The sequence below is a fragment of the Frieseomelitta varia genome, unplaced genomic scaffold (genome assembly GCF_011392965.1).
Source record: "Frieseomelitta varia isolate USP_RPSP 00005682 unplaced genomic scaffold, Fvar_1.2 scaffold_219, whole genome shotgun sequence".
NCBI lineage: Eukaryota > Metazoa > Arthropoda > Insecta > Hymenoptera > Apidae > Frieseomelitta > Frieseomelitta varia.
In genome coordinates, this window is record NW_025109945.1 from 223,550 (window position 1) to 239,268 (window position 15,719).

Below are 15,719 nucleotides of genomic sequence, written 5' to 3' on the forward strand. Positions count from 1 at the left end.
CATTGTCCATTTGTTCAATTGATGGTACAGTGCACTCGCTGATGTCAGTTTCTACTCGTATATTTTGATCTAAAAATGGTCGAAATAAGATGAACATCATCGATAAAAATTTTAAAGAAGACAGAAAATTAGATAATAAATAATAAATAAAAGGAAAAATATGCTTTTTATCGTAATGTATAAATTCTGCGTCAATAATTGGAAACAATGATAAAATACTATCGACGCGTGCTTTGACACTGCATTTATTCTGTTTGGTTCGTCGATATAAGTTTGGCGATGCTATTTTTGTCCTAAAGTTGCAATATTTTTTCAGTTTTAAGTATATTTAAGTATAATCCAGGCAAAACAGACGATAAATTTATTACTTCTCAATAATTTTCTCTCCAGTGATATCATACGAGTTCAGAAAGAAAGCGTTCGGTCGCTCGTTACGGTCCGCAATCAGTTGCCAGCGCGAGTTGTTAAATTTAGGTTTAGCGTCTTAGGTTTATCAACAGCTAGGTTATTGACGACAATTCACCGTGAAATTATAGAGGTGTAAATATTACACAGGGTGGAAAGAAAAGTTTGCCCACGGCTATGATAGAATTTTGCACCTTCGATTATGAAAATTTCAAGGTGAAGGTCAATTTCTCGGCTGGTTCTTCACATGTATTTCCATCAAATCGAAGGTGTAGAATTCATTTTTATGATTAACCACGGACAAACGAGTGTATGTACTTTCCAGGTACTGTACAGGTGATTAATTAATTTGGATTACATTAAGTTAATGGAAAGTAGCTGTCGAATTTTCCTGCAATTAAAGCTGTCTTTGACAGATGGTTCCAATTTGCACTTATCAGAGAAACGATTGCATTGTATTTAGTAATGTAGAATTAAGTGTTTGCGTGGAATTGTGTCGTTGCACACATTGTATCGGAGAGAGATGAGTTTATTTTAGTTTACTAGCCTCCTTCGTATCGTAAATCTTCATTTTTCGAATATCTCAGTATTCGAATATGATCGAGCCTTTTTTTTTTAATTACAACAACCCCTCTTGTAATATACAGCACGATTCAATGAACTCGGAAAACGAATGTGTGAAAACGAATTTTTCCACCACAGTTGTTTCTATATTTTAACCACTTGCTCTGGTAACTGGTTGCGGACCATAACGAGTGACCAGAAATCGTACGCGATAATTCGGTCGCTTTCTTTTTGAACTTATTGAGAAGTAATAAATTTATTTATTCGTTTCGCCTGTTTTTTTTTTTTTTTTTTTTTTTTTACTTAAATATACTTAAAACTGAGAAAATATTACAATTTTGAAGCAAAAAATTCTCAACGTGCGTGGCACGTCATTCGAGCGCAAGTCGTTGAGTTTCGACGCAGAACGAATAAACCGTGTTATAAGAGGGATGATTGTGTCAAAAAAAAAATCATTGTGTTATAAAAATTGTTAGCAATTTGAAGGTCACCTGTAAATATTCTCTTTTGATAATATATAACGCTCGAATATTAAGACAATAAAAATAGTGAGAGCCTTTATTGTATAATACATATAATTAAATATGCATTATATAATATTACACGTATATAATCTGATATAATATAATATAATGTAACATAGTATAATATAGTATAATATAATATAGTATAATATAATATAATATAATATAATATAATATAATATAATATAATATAATATAGTATAATATAATATAGTATAATATAATATACCAGTGTGCCAAACTCATTAGACTTACGACAATCCAAATCGACCCTCCACGCAACGACCGCCGTTGTAACAGGGGCTGCTTCTGCAGGATTCGCCCTTGCTGAAGTTTCGCGCGCCGCATGTACATTCGGCGATCACGTCCACTCGCACGCCAACCAGGGCGGTTCTGTTCGCATTGACCATGTACGGCAAGCTGCTGATGTCCAACGTGTTCGTGCAACTGCCCTCGCAAACCTCGTTCTCGTAGTAACACTCGTCGATGCCCACCATCGTTATGTTGATGCCGACTACATTCTCGATCTGTTCGGATTTGAAATTGAATTGCTCGAGTTTGATCTTCAAGTGTTACTTCAAGAGAGATTTCTCTCTTCGAAGACAAACATGAATGCCTTGTGTGTGACAAATCATGTGGGGCACTATACGAGATTATTGAACACGTTCTGTAGTTTCAGTCTAATTTATGTTGATTTACCTCTTCACGATGCATCAGCACGATTCCATTTAGTCTCACAGGCTTGTAATACGGCGACCCATGCGCCGCGAATCTGACGTCCGTCAACGGCGGATGCATCCTGCGCAACTGAACGCTAAACACGTCCACGTTCTCTCTGTCGATATTCAACAGATGCGCCAATTTGTCTCTAAACAGTTCCGCCTTGCTACGCGATATAGTCTGTGACTGGAAGGAAGAAACGATGAACGATTGAACGGACGTTAGAGAGAGAGAAAGGACGAACGAGACGCTTACTTTGTAATCCCAAACGCGAATGAAATCTTCGTCGGTTATGCCGGATATTCGAACCGATCCGGAATTTAACACTGCTTCGTGAGGAATCGTCTTCACTGTGACCGTCACGTTCGCCGGTACGTCGGTCTGCGTGTGCTTCCGGTCGTAGACTTTGAAACGCAGATGATATCTACCGTCGTGAGTGCCCGATTTCATGTAAATCATACCGGTGTCCTCGTCCAGCTTGAACTGCGGATGCTCCAAACCCTCCCAGTAGAACTTTTTGTCCGGCAGGTCCCAGTCGTCCAAATCGAACACGTAAACTCTGCCTATCTCTGTGTCTGGCGATTGTCCCTGTAAAAATCGAAATTGGTATCAGTGTCGAAGAAATTGGTCGTCGATATTCAACCGCTTTCTTATTTTTTTTTTTTTAATTCGATCTTCGACAATTCCCAATTGCCGATCAACAATGGCATTAAGAAAAATCTCACGCTTCTGATATCTGTTTTGGCAATAACAATGTGTTATCAATAGGTTCACCGAAACTGAAATCGAGCCTTTGAGCATCTGGATGAAATAAGAAGATGGAGGCAACCGATTTTTAATACCGTCCGCAAAATTCATTCCTAATTTAGGACTAGCTGGAAGAAATGGCACAACATTGTAGGTCATTGGATTCGTATTGAAACCAACTGTCGAAATGCGAATAAGAAAGTGTGACGGTTTGATTTAAAAGAATCAAATAGACGTTGAAATATTCCTCCACCATTGTATGAATGAAAAAATTGTCAACACTAACGTAAGACATTTTTTTTTATACTAAACAGCTTTTGTATAAACGTTTTTTTCGTAGCTTCAACCCATTACGAGATATTTCACTGTACTCAGACGAGACATCCTGTATTGTATAATTTATATACATATACATAATTAATACAATTTATTTAATTTTATTTATTTAATTTTATTTATTTTATTTGATTGATTTTATTTTATTTAATTTTATTTATTTTATTTGATTGATTTTATTTTATTTAATTTTATTTATTTTATTTAATTTATATACATATACATAATTATATATATATATAAAATTTAAATATATCTTTATTGTTTAATATTTAATAAATATTTTTGTTGTTTATCATTTATTGTTTAATATTTAATATTAATAATTGTTTAATATTAATATATTTTTATTGTTTAATATTTAGTAAATATTTTTGTGGTTTTAAATATTTTTGTTGTTTATCATTTGTAATTTAATATCCAAGAGTTTCCACGTAATAGTTGCGATAAAACCGTATTAAACAACAAGACGAACGCAACGAAGAAGATACAATAATATAAATACTTACTGCATAGTTATATACAAAAATGTCCTTCGAGCCAGGTTGCATTTTGTTGTCGTTAATATCGCCGATGATAACCGTTAAGGTGCTGGTCCCAGACATCGACGGTGTGCCCGTGTCCTTGATAACGATCGGTATCAAGTATTCCTTTTGTTGTTCTCTGTTGAACGACAGTAACGACGACACAATGGCCATGCCATCCCCGTTCGCTCCCTCTGTGCAACGAAACAAAAAGCGGTTTGTCAGCTGGCCTGCCAGCCTACGGCCAACAAACGCGATAATACTCACTGTTATCGCTCTCAACTTTGAAACTGGCACGAATCACGTCGTCCGCCTTCGGGTCCATTCTGAAAGTGAACGGCGGGCCGTTGCTCTTTGATCGATCGTCGTCGTCCGTCGCTGAGATCTCGACTACTTTCTTCTGCTGCGAGTGTTCCTGCAACACTGGCCTGTAGTCCTTGAGGAATCGCGGCGGATTGTCGTTTATGTCGTGCACGATCACCGTCAACGTGGCCGTCGCTGTCTTCGGCGGGATCCCGTCGTCGATGGCCAGAATTTTCACCTGAAACGAACGACGACAATTCATTGAAGCGAGGCAAGCTGTGACACGGGTAATAACGATAATTTATCTTCAGGGATCGGTATCCCTTCGTCGTGGTTTAAACGCTTTAATGGCAACATGGATGCAGTGGTCTCAGCGAGGCAACCGCCCCAAAAGTTCAAATTTCAGTTGTTCTCTGAAAGTGGCCTCGTCCCATCTGTGAATGGTCCTGAATGAAGGCTCTGATCTGTAATATCTACAGATAGATGCGTATCTCAATCCGATGGCTGTGGGGGCTTTGTGCCTGATGCACACGCACACACACACACACACACACACACGTAAAGTCAACTGCATCTTGTTTCTCAAACAGAAGCTATTTCGGCGATTGACTCGAAACAGAGCCCTTTCAAACCTTCGAAATTGACTCTGGATTGCTTACTCGAGGTACAAAGATCGTATTCATTCCTCTCTGCTTAAACAAGCTTCGAAACACGTTTCAGAAAAAAAAATGGAGGAGCAGTCAATTATAGTATATAAATTGCAACTTATAACCTAACTAATTGTTTACAATTTAATATATTATATTAAATTTTAAACAAATGCACTAACCGAATAACCTGTAATTGTAAAATATCGACGGATCATTCGTGAGAAATGTTTTACAAACTCTATTTTCCCGCCTTGGTTAGTGGTTTTCGCTTCCTGGATCTTTTCAAGAATAAACCTTTCGCCTCGTGTCAGTTCAATCGTTAATTATCAATTCTGAAAAGCAATCTACCTGATGCCTGGGGGTCTCCTCCCGGTCGAGGCTCCTTTGAATGGACACCGTGCCGTTTTCGTTGATGGAAAATTGCCTCTTACGGTCGGAGCTCCTATCGATCGAGTAGAACACCTTGCTCTTGCCACCTTGGTCAGGATCCGTCGCCGTGAACGTCTGCAGGCTGCTTCCAATGCGAGCATTCTCCGGCACCGTAGCCTCGATGTTCGCCTTCTCGAACTGGGGCTGATTATCGTTTATATCGCGCAGCTTCACCACCACCCACGAATAAGCGACGTGGTACTTGTCGTTGTCGTTGTCCTCGCCCTGCACAAAAATTACATCACACGTTTGTTTCTCAAAGATCGAAACATCATCTCAACTATTTTTAAAGGGCTGCTAATTCGTGCCCTTTCGCAAATCATCTTTGTTCTCAGATACCTTGTCGTTCACTTGTATCCTAAATCTGAAACCGTTGCTCTGCAATTGGTCCTCGTAGTCCAACGACTGCACGATCTTCAACGAGCCAGTGCCGTCGTTGTTCCTCACCATGGTGAACTTGTCAGCACCGTAACCGCTACTCTCAATCACCTGTTGCAATTCAAATGTGTTTTTTTTTTTTTATTTTTCTGTTAATTTCCAACTGTTAATTGGGGTACGAGAGGTACCTTGTACTGGAATTTGTTGGTCTCGTCCTCGTCGTGCACGGTGACCGTGAGAATCGGCATTTCCGGCAGATCTGGACCCTCCGTTTCATCCACTTCGGTGAACCACTCCTCCTTCGTGAATTGCGGCGGCATGTCGTTTATGTCTTTCACTCGTATAGACGCCGTCCCCGTCCCTGATTATTGGACAATTCATCGCGAACGATTGGCACGAGTGAAAATGTGAAAATATTCCTTCTTTTCGTTCAAGGATTTTCTGTGCTGTTGTAACTCACCCTTTAACCCCCCTCCATCCATCGCTACCACCTGTATAGAATAATCCGGCGTACGTTCTCTGTCCAAGCAGCATACCGCCGTCTTTATCACGCCGGTTTCCGATTCGATTTCGAAGATTGGCGAACCGGTCTCCTCCTCGATGACGTTCTTCTCGATCGAGTAGATCAGCTTGGCGTTTGTACCCTCGCTTGGGTCATCGTAATCCACCGCTGTCATGGTCATCACGACCATGCCTGGTGGTGGCAAACAGGAACAGATCGAGCGTCCGAGTAAATATTTTTTCTTTTTTTTTGCGTGTTGTCGACGAAGCGAGATATTTATGGCAAAAAATCGTTAATTTTTACAATTCTTACAATCAACCGTTTTTTAGAATGTTTCATTGATTTCCTTTTTAGATTCAAGAACGAAAGAAGAATCTATGGGTTTTTCATTTATGAAATATATTATACCTCTTTTCGATAAATCTACAATATTTACTGTGAAACTATCTTCATAGTACGTAGGACGACGAAAATATTTCTCGGCGTTCCCTCAAGCAGATTACATCGATTCGAATTCGCGAAACATTTTTTCGATTTTTGTTCCATGCTCATAAAAATCGAACAAATAACATGGAATTTCATCAGAGCGGGTTCAATATTGTAATTTTCTGTGATAAAGAAACAGTCGAGTTCGATGAATTTTTAGAATTTACGATGTAAATTCTCAGTTTTCCAAACATTGTTTTTCGAAATTTGACATTTCTGCAAAATTTCATGATTACAAACATCTACAAAATACGTCAGAATGTATCACGCACTTTCCTTTCGTTTCTTCTCTTTCTCTTCGTTAATTCAGGCTACATCAAGATATGACATAATCTTCTCTAAAAATATCTCTATATTCACGTAACTCATTTCATTTCTAAACTTTACGAAAAATCATTAAAAAATATTGTGCGCATAATGGTTTGCTTGAACTTGTAATGATCGTAACGGAACTTTTAATAAAGTTGTAATGATCATGACTGAACAAGATATGTGTCCAAAATTCCTTTCGTTTTGTATTTCATTTCCCTCGTTTAATCGAAAAATTTGAGAAAATTTCATCACTTCTCCAGACCACAGACGAGTATAGGAATAAACATTGCAAACAGTGTATTTTTTCGGCCATGATTTTGAGGTCATCGTAACCTCGTTACCATTTTTGTGTCACGCCCTGTCATACCGATTCAAGCAGGTTTCACACTATAGCGCTACCAGTGGTGAGAATTGAAATTAAAAAATATGAACACTGTTGCCAGATCTGTTTTGAGAATTATTTATTGAATTTAACGTTCTCAATAATAATTTAAAACATAGATTTGATGAAAATTGTAATGAAAAATTTGACTATTTGAACATTTACTTAACATTTATTCGAACAATATTAATTGAAATGTGATATTAGATGTGACGTTGTTTCTATTTGCAATATTATGCGTAGATTCACAACCCGAATGAATCATCTTCATCACGTAAACTCGGCTCTATGAAAGTTTGAACTTATCAATAAAATATTTCTGTTAAATATCGTTTGGAATGAAGAAACATAGCCGTTTCGAAATTTCGAAAATTAACTGTTTTTAAACGACACGACACATTTTCCTTTTCATAGTGCAATGTTACTTGTTAAACTAGTATACTTCGTCTGTGTCTGGGCTAAAAGCATCAAAAGATGGAAAAGTATAAAAAAAAATCTCGCTGTTGTTCTTCTCAATCTTTGTGAAATCTCAGTCAGTTTGATCATCAGATTGTTACTAAATGTTATTTCGACGGAGGTAAATCGTTTCCATTCGTAGCCATCCTGTTTCGAGCGATATTTTATAAATAAATAACCATCATATTTCAGCGACACAGTTCGTGGGAAGGGAGAAAGGCAATATTTTCTTGGTAGTGAAAAAGTAATCCGGCGTTACCTGCCGTTCCATTTTCCGTGACGTTCCCGAAATAAATGCCCTGTGGGAACGTGGGCGCATTGTCGTTGATGTCCTTCAGGTTCACCTGAACGTCAGCATACCCAACCAAGCCCTCCCCGCCCTCGTCTTGAGCAAATACAGTGAATCGCCACTGCGGCCGCCCATTTGGCTGATCCCTGTCCAGCGGCTGCGTGCGATGGTGAAAAGGGAAAAGAAAAGAATATCACCGGCATTACCCGGGTTTTAAATAGCTCGGGATCCGAAACAAATTTAATAAAAGGAACAGGATCCTCTGTGTCTACTCTTTCTGTATTATCACGAGGGACTCTCGCGGGCTCTGTGAATTAAATACGCGATTTATCGTCCAAGGTTTAACCTTCTTGTTCTCTCCAACGTGACGTTTTCTTTTTCTTTTTCTTTTTTTTTTTTTTTTCAAACACCAAATCTTGAGCAAAAGCAGCGCGAGTCTGTTTGAAGCGGAATTTGTACGAAGTTAGGGGTACGATGCTTTTACGCGGGGATATACGGATCTTTCATCATCAAAGATAGAGATTTGTTAGTTAACTTGATTAACATGCCGCTAATATCACGCTGAACTCCTTATTGTACAATATTATCATTTGCAACGGATAAGTCAGAGCAGATAAACATGCGTTCGATGGACTTGTTTTACCTTATTGTTAAAACATTGCAACGGGACATAACAAACCTTTAGAACGTAAATTTCACCGCTGGTGCGGTTGATGTCGAATTTACTGTTCGCCGGATTGTCAGGATCGATGCCCTGGCCAGTTAAAAAGTAGACGATGTCCTGCGGCCTGTCCTTGTCGCCGTCGGTCGCTGTGACCTACGTACGAAAGTTTAGATTATTATCGACGATTAATAAATGTAATGTCCCAATTACAAGGTCAACTCTATTCGCACTATTTTTTTTTTTAAACTCGTATTGTTCGTCGCGTGTTCCCGATATTGCTGTTTAAAGCGAACGACATTGAAAACGAAAAATTTTCACAAAAATGTCCCCGGTAAATTCATTTGCAATTCATTCATTCGTCAAGCTTAGTATAAGCTCTGATCGCGGGCCATAAATTATGAATTTCACGTTATAACCGGTGCAACGCGCGCCATACTCTATGCCTGCATATTTCATATTCCGCGCTACGTATTCTATATTGTACGATCCATACTTTATATTTCGTATTACTTGTTTCATATTCCGGATTTTACGCTCTGAATTCTATATCAGCTGGTGGGCTATAAACGCGCGTACTTTCAGCTACGTACTATAATTTCCGTTTATCCGGAAGTTTGCTGCGAGGCACTTGTAAAAAGTGACGTAACGACACCTTTTCGCACGAGCTTTGGATTAACTTTGAAACAGTCGAATTTGCGTTATCAACGACTCGATAATCCGTCCTTTTCTCGCTAGTAATCTTCGGATATGAGATTATCTTCTTTGCCTGCTGCCCTTTCTTTTCTTTTTTTTTTTTTTTTTTCCTTCTTTCATCCGATTCAGAACAAAATTGTGAAACATCAAGTGACACGAGAAGAGTAGAACATAGGTTGTTGAAATTAGTCGAAATTACAAATTTTCTGCCAATTGAGACATATCAAGATTCGAGATACTAGCAGACTAACAATATTGAATTAATAGAAACCGCAAATTTTCTGCCAATTGACACGTGTTAAGATTGAAATGTAGCGTGTCGAATTAATCGAAATTACAAATTTTTTGCCAATTACTATGTAGAATAATGACTACTGAGTCAGTCAAAATTACAAATTTTCTGCCAATTGACACGTATAAAGATTCGAGACACCAGCATACAAACATTATTGAATTAATAGAAACCACAAATTTTCTGCCAAGTGACACATGTTAAGATTGAAATGTAGCGTGTTGAATTAATCGAAATTACAAATTTTCTGCCAATTGACACGTATCAAGATTCGAGATACTAGCAGACTAACAATATTGAATTAATAGAAACCGCAAATTTTCTGCCAATTGACACGTGTTAAGATTGAAATGTAGCGTGTCGAATTAATCGAAATTACAAATTTTCTGCCAATTACTATGTAGAATAATGACTACTGAGTCGGTCAAAATTACAAATTTTCTGCCAATTGACACGTATAAAGATTCGAGACACCAGCATACAAACATTATTGAATTAATAGAAACCACAAATTTTCTATTAATTGACACGTGTCAAGATCGAAATGTAGCGTACTAAATTAATCGAAATTACAAATTTTCTGCCACCTGACACGTAGAACATTGATCATCGAATCAGTCCAAAAGAAAAAAAAAAAAAAAAAAATTTCCACTATTAGAATTAAAAAAAAAAAATTATTATCCAATACCTTGAGAAACTAAATTGAAGATTTTTCTCTTCAGTAAAAAAAAAAAAAAAAAAGTCGAACAGCGAAACTCGTGAAGTGCAACGAATTTGTCCGAATTTTAGATCAACAAAAGACGCAACAAAAAGAGAAAATAAGTCTGTCGTTTCGTGGTCTTTCGCTCAAAATTCTCAAAGCGTTTCGACGTAATTATCGAAAATCACTCGACGTACGAGAGTCAGAGCGCAAATTGGAGTTGCAAAGCGAATGAATAATTACCCCGAGGACGCGTTTAGGCAGGGTCCTGTCGTCTTCCTCTGTGATCTGCGTTTTGTAAGTCGGTCGTTCGAAGACAGGCGGATTGTCGTTCACGTCCTTCACGTGTATCACGACTGTCGTGTAATTTTCTTTCAGGTTGTCGGACGCGGTGAGGCGGAGCTCGTACTGCAAGATTAAAAGAAAAAATCGGGACAAGTGGTAGATAACGCAGCGTGTGCAGCTGACCGCTGTTCCGTTTCTGGGGGATAATGGAGGTGGGTCCTTCCACCGATCGTGAAAGAAAGCAAAGAAAGGGGCGGAAAAGACGGGAACGGGCGGTTGACTCTGGAAACAACGAAGGCTCGAGAAGATAAAGTCGAACACGTCAGCGAAAAAAAAAAAAAATCTATTCCTCTTCGTTTATCACCGCAGAAACCCAGAAAAGTGTAGACGCGCGCGAGAAGGAAATTTGTTAAAAAAAGAAAAAAAAAAAAACCGAGATTTTTGTAAAGAAAGTTGCCGAAACAATGTACATTTTGTTTTTTTAGAGCACCGAAGGAGTCTAAAATCTCTTTGCAGCGAACGAAGCTTTCTCCCTGAGCTGAGCAACCCTCCCGTTTCAACGAAACAGGATAAAAGATTAATCAAGTAAATTGAATCCTTTGATCCTCGCGAGAAGGAGAATTATTCTCCGGACGTCGCTCGGGCGAGAGTTATGCGAGAATTCGGCGAACCTGAAACAGAGTGAAACCCGAGCTCTCTCGACGACGAAAATTTACGATAATACCATTCCGACGAGAGAGTTATCAAAACAGCGACGAACGAGAGTAACCGTAACCGAAGTGGCGCGCAGGTTCCCGCGCTGTTTCACAGTTTTATCGGGCCGCGAGCAATGAAACGCGAGAGGCTTTGCGTTAAAAGGATTAACCGAGAGGAGACTACTCCCCCTTTTTATACTTCTCTGTCCCTTCGTTGTTTCCTCCCGTTTCTTTTTTCTTTTCGTTTCTCCTTTCATTCACTTCCCCGATATCGGTGTTTGTGGTCTTTCTGCTTACGGTAATACCATGATGCACTAACCCTTTTCCTCGTCTCGTAATCTAATGCACCTGCGACGTAGATGGCGCCAGTCATATTCTTCACGGCGAATGCACCGCCTATGTTACCGCTCGTAATCTCATATCGAATACGCGAGGCTGTAAAATGCAGAGAAAGATCTTCTTCAGGATGGAATTCTTCCGTGGGAAATTGCGACGGCACTTTTATAAACACTTTTGCCAAAGTGTCGTCTGTGCGTTGCTTGCGAAACTTTAAATATCTTAATAAAATTTTCTGCTTCAGCGACTCGAACGAACGAACAACGAGAAGGAATGCACAGGATAAGCCAAGCTCATCTATTTTTTTTTTTTTTTTTAAACGAAGCATCAAAATATAAGGAAAAATTAGTTTTGTTAACCTCTTGCACACGTCGGGAATTTTTTCTCCCAAATTGCAACGTTTTCTTAGTTTTTATGTATATTTGAATGTAGCCCAGGCAAAGTTTATTGCTTCTTAATAATTTCTATCCCAGATTGATATCATGCCGACGAGTTCAAAGGGAAAAGAAAGCGACGGATTATTGTACATCGGCTCGGTCGCTCGTTATGGTCCGCGCGCCAGTTGCCAGCGTAATGGGTTAATTCTGAATTATTAAATAACTAAATTTATTATTAAATTTATTAATAATTAAATTTAAAATTTTGAAAATTCAAAATTGCGAAAATCCAATGTTTATTAATAAATATTTATTAAATAAATGAAATTTTATTTCGAAGACTCAAGGGAGTTTTTCAGTAGGGAGTGATTTTTGGCACACTCTGCACAATGAGGAGCATAATTGTAACCAATGACAGTGAAAGAATTTGTCGACGATTTAAATTCATAATATTGATTTGTAAGAATTTGAATTATAACTGATTCGTAAGAAATGATCATGCAGCTTTACGATCGTGAGCCTCTTCTCTTCGAAGATAATTTTCGAAAAGGGCACGTTTTGTTTTTCTCGAAAATTGCGAGAATTCAATGTTTATTAATAAATATTTATTAAATAAATGAAATTTAATTTCGAAGACTCAAGTTTCAGTAGGGAGTGATTTTTGGCACACTCTGCACAATGAGGAGCATAATTGTAACCAATGACAGTGAAAGAATTTGTCGACGATTTAAATTGACAATATTGATTTCTAAGAATTTGCATTATAATTGATTCGTAAGAAATGATCATGCAGCTTCACGATCGTGAGCCTCTTCTCTTCGAAGATAATTTTCGAAAAGGGCACGTTTTGTTTTTCTCGAAAATTGCGAGAATTCAATGTTTATTAATAAATATTTTATTAAATAAATGAAATTTTATTTCAAAGACTCAAATTTCGTAAAATTTGCTACACGATTTTTTTCTATTTAACTTGGTTAAATGAAATTTCATTCAACTTCAACAAAAATCGTACAGGAAAATTCTAAGAGCTCGAGGAAATTTTCGATCGTCAACTATGGCGAAATCAGTCATGAAAAATAATTTTCAATGTTTTTCCACGCCAGTTTTCAAGAAAAAAAAAGAAATATTTTACTCGCTAATGTAAAATAATGTAAAATCATCTTCAAAAAAAGAAAAAAAGAAATCTCATTCCACTTTGTCAAGATGGAAGCTTCATGCTTTAAAGTGAAATCAAAATATAGATCGTGCACAAAGTATCGACAATTTCTCATCATCATTGGCACACAGGGGAAAAAGTACGATAGCGTGAATATTAAAAAAAAAATAGTTACCAAGACAAGGGAAGATATTAATCTCGAGGAATTCGGTCAATTTCGGTGTCGCGTGTTCCGCGAAGAATAATTAAAAAAGGATCCCTCCCCTTTGCGAAACGAGTTGACACAGCCGCAAAGATAAAGCGTTTTGCATGTTTTACAAGCGACTTACGGGCAACTTCCGGGTTTTAAGATTTATTAAAACTCAGACTCTCGCTGTCGCTCTCGCTCTTGAAATTTTCACCGGCGAACGTACTTAATTATAACCAGTAATGAATTCAGTTTTCTCCCCTCACTCAGGTACGCGAAAGAAAGAAGAAGAAAAAAAAAGAAAAAGGAAAAAACGAAAAGAAGAAGAAAAAAAAGAGGCAAAGACGCGTGTTAGTCTAAGGCAGGAAGTAAGGAAGCCGAGACTTGTTTCCCTTAAACGAGCTCTATCAGGACGTAATAAATCCGTAAGATTAAGACGTCTAAGTTCTTAATTGAGGTCCACCGGATAAATATGTTTCGTGACTTTGCCCCAGCCATCTGGTATTTAAAGTTTCGTAAGCAGTTTATGTGCCTTCGGAGTCGCGGAGAGCCGGATGGATTTTAGCGAAAACTTGTTAGCCAGGTTACGGATACGCAACTTCGAAACGAAGTATAAAATCATTATCAGAGAATGAGGGGGGGTTAAGACGTGAGCTTAAATAAATACTGCATTGTATAAATAGGAAACCAGACTAGTCAATTAATTAAAAGAATGGCTCGTCTTTAGTTGTCTACTTTATAAACACCAATTTCGAATTTCCCCCTCCCAGCACATTTGCATCGCGACTTGAATCCCCGTCGGAAGTTTGTACGAACAATTATGTTACACAATCTGGTCGTTAATTATCATCCGAACAATCAATTGATTATCAAATCGTTCGCAATTTGATAATCGAAACATTTACTATCGTTTGCCATTATAATATTATAATATTAATTAGAATTTTATAATATTATGATATTAATACTATTATAATATTTAATATTAATACTTTTATAATATTATAATATTAATTACAATTTTATAATATTATAATATTAATACTGTTATAATATTTAATATTAATACTTTTATAATATTATAATATTAACACTATTATAATATTAATTACTATTTTATGGATTTATAGAAATATAAAATTGCGCGAGTACAGAAAAAAAAAAAAAAAAAATGTACAAAAGTGCAATACTTTCTTTCGTCTTGTTACATTTTCAAACAGTACAACGTTTGCGCAAACATCCGCAGTCTGATTAGAGTGAAATGCCACAGTATATACACTGATAAAATACAAAGTTTTAATCAATTGCGTTGGCAATATTACTCGCGGAATATTCCGCATCGCGATGCAAATGGAAATAATAATGTTCAGAAAAAAAAAAAAAAAAAAAATATTGCAACCAGTGTTGTTATCCAGCAAAGTTTCATCCCACGTTGCGACAGGAATTTTTTTTGACTCTAGAGAAATAAATAAAGTGTTTCTCCCGTTAATTGTTGTTATTTTTCCAAACTGACGAATCTTCCGAACGATTAAACAATTAATCAATTAATTATTCGTCGCGTCTTTTACGGGGAAAAAAAAAAAAAGAAAAGAAAAGCTGCAATATGAACGTTCGCTATAGTGCCGAAATCTAATGGCTACGTCCACTTACACTCGTCGTGATCTTTGGCGGTGACAGTGAGTACCGTGTGCTGGATATCCTCATTTTCGTCTACCTCAGCCTCGTAGAGGCCCTTGTCGAAGTAAGGCGGATTGTCGTTCTTGTCGGCTATTCCAATACGAATGAATTTCGTCACTGTAACAGACAAAAGGCAGAAAATACACAGTTAGAAATTTCGTTCCACTCGAACGTGTCGAAATGTCAGCGGGCAGACGAGAGAGATTCGAGAGCCGTCGGCGCTCGTATTTTCTCGTGATAATGCAAATTCATTTTCAGCCAGATTTGTAGTGTACGAGTACCGCGATATCAATTCCGAGAGCTTATATTACACTGCGGATAAGAAATTGGCGAACAGGAATTCTGCGCGTCTTAAAAGTTCACGAGTAATTCCCATATTTATTACGAGAGGATACTCGTAATACTTGTGGAGCATTTTTTTGACCGATGACTTCTCTATTTTCTCTGTGTTGTAAATGTGCGGGGGATGCTGCTTTGCTGTTCTTGTTAAAAAAAAAAAGTGTTTGCTATGCGGTTCAAGATTTGCATACGGGGATTTGCCAACAGCAAACCGAATAACTTTACCAAACTGTGTGGTCTGGTAGGTTACACGCAGTATGGGTTTTGACTCGCAAATCATTTATTTATTTTAGAAAACAGACTTTGTTTTA

General features: G+C 37.5%; 1 protein-coding gene across 3 annotated transcripts in view; it reads right to left on the bottom strand.

The window, feature by feature from the left end:
- Positions 1–1,742: 1,742 nt before the first annotated feature.
- LOC122527456 (neural-cadherin-like) overlaps positions 1,743–15,719 on the bottom strand; it is a 267,240-nt gene continuing 253,263 nt past the window's right edge. For all 3 annotated transcript variants that reach the window (XM_043651668.1, XM_043651670.1, XM_043651671.1), the window contains 14 exons: positions 15,043–15,186; positions 11,656–11,771; positions 10,600–10,764; positions 8,687–8,824; positions 7,978–8,164; positions 6,041–6,274; positions 5,769–5,941; positions 5,542–5,691; positions 5,122–5,427; positions 4,088–4,361; positions 3,806–4,014; positions 2,469–2,801; positions 2,193–2,399; positions 1,743–2,020 (listed from right to left, as the gene is read on the bottom strand). In XM_043651668.1, the coding sequence (XP_043507603.1) occupies positions 1,745–2,020; positions 2,193–2,399; positions 2,469–2,801; positions 3,806–4,014; positions 4,088–4,361; positions 5,122–5,427; positions 5,542–5,691; positions 5,769–5,941; positions 6,041–6,274; positions 7,978–8,164; positions 8,687–8,824; positions 10,600–10,764; positions 11,656–11,771; positions 15,043–15,186 (2,912 nt within the window). In that variant the 3' untranslated portion in view covers positions 1,743–1,744. The remainder of the gene's footprint in view (positions 2,021–2,192; positions 2,400–2,468; positions 2,802–3,805; positions 4,015–4,087; positions 4,362–5,121; positions 5,428–5,541; positions 5,692–5,768; positions 5,942–6,040; positions 6,275–7,977; positions 8,165–8,686; positions 8,825–10,599; positions 10,765–11,655; positions 11,772–15,042; positions 15,187–15,719) is intronic.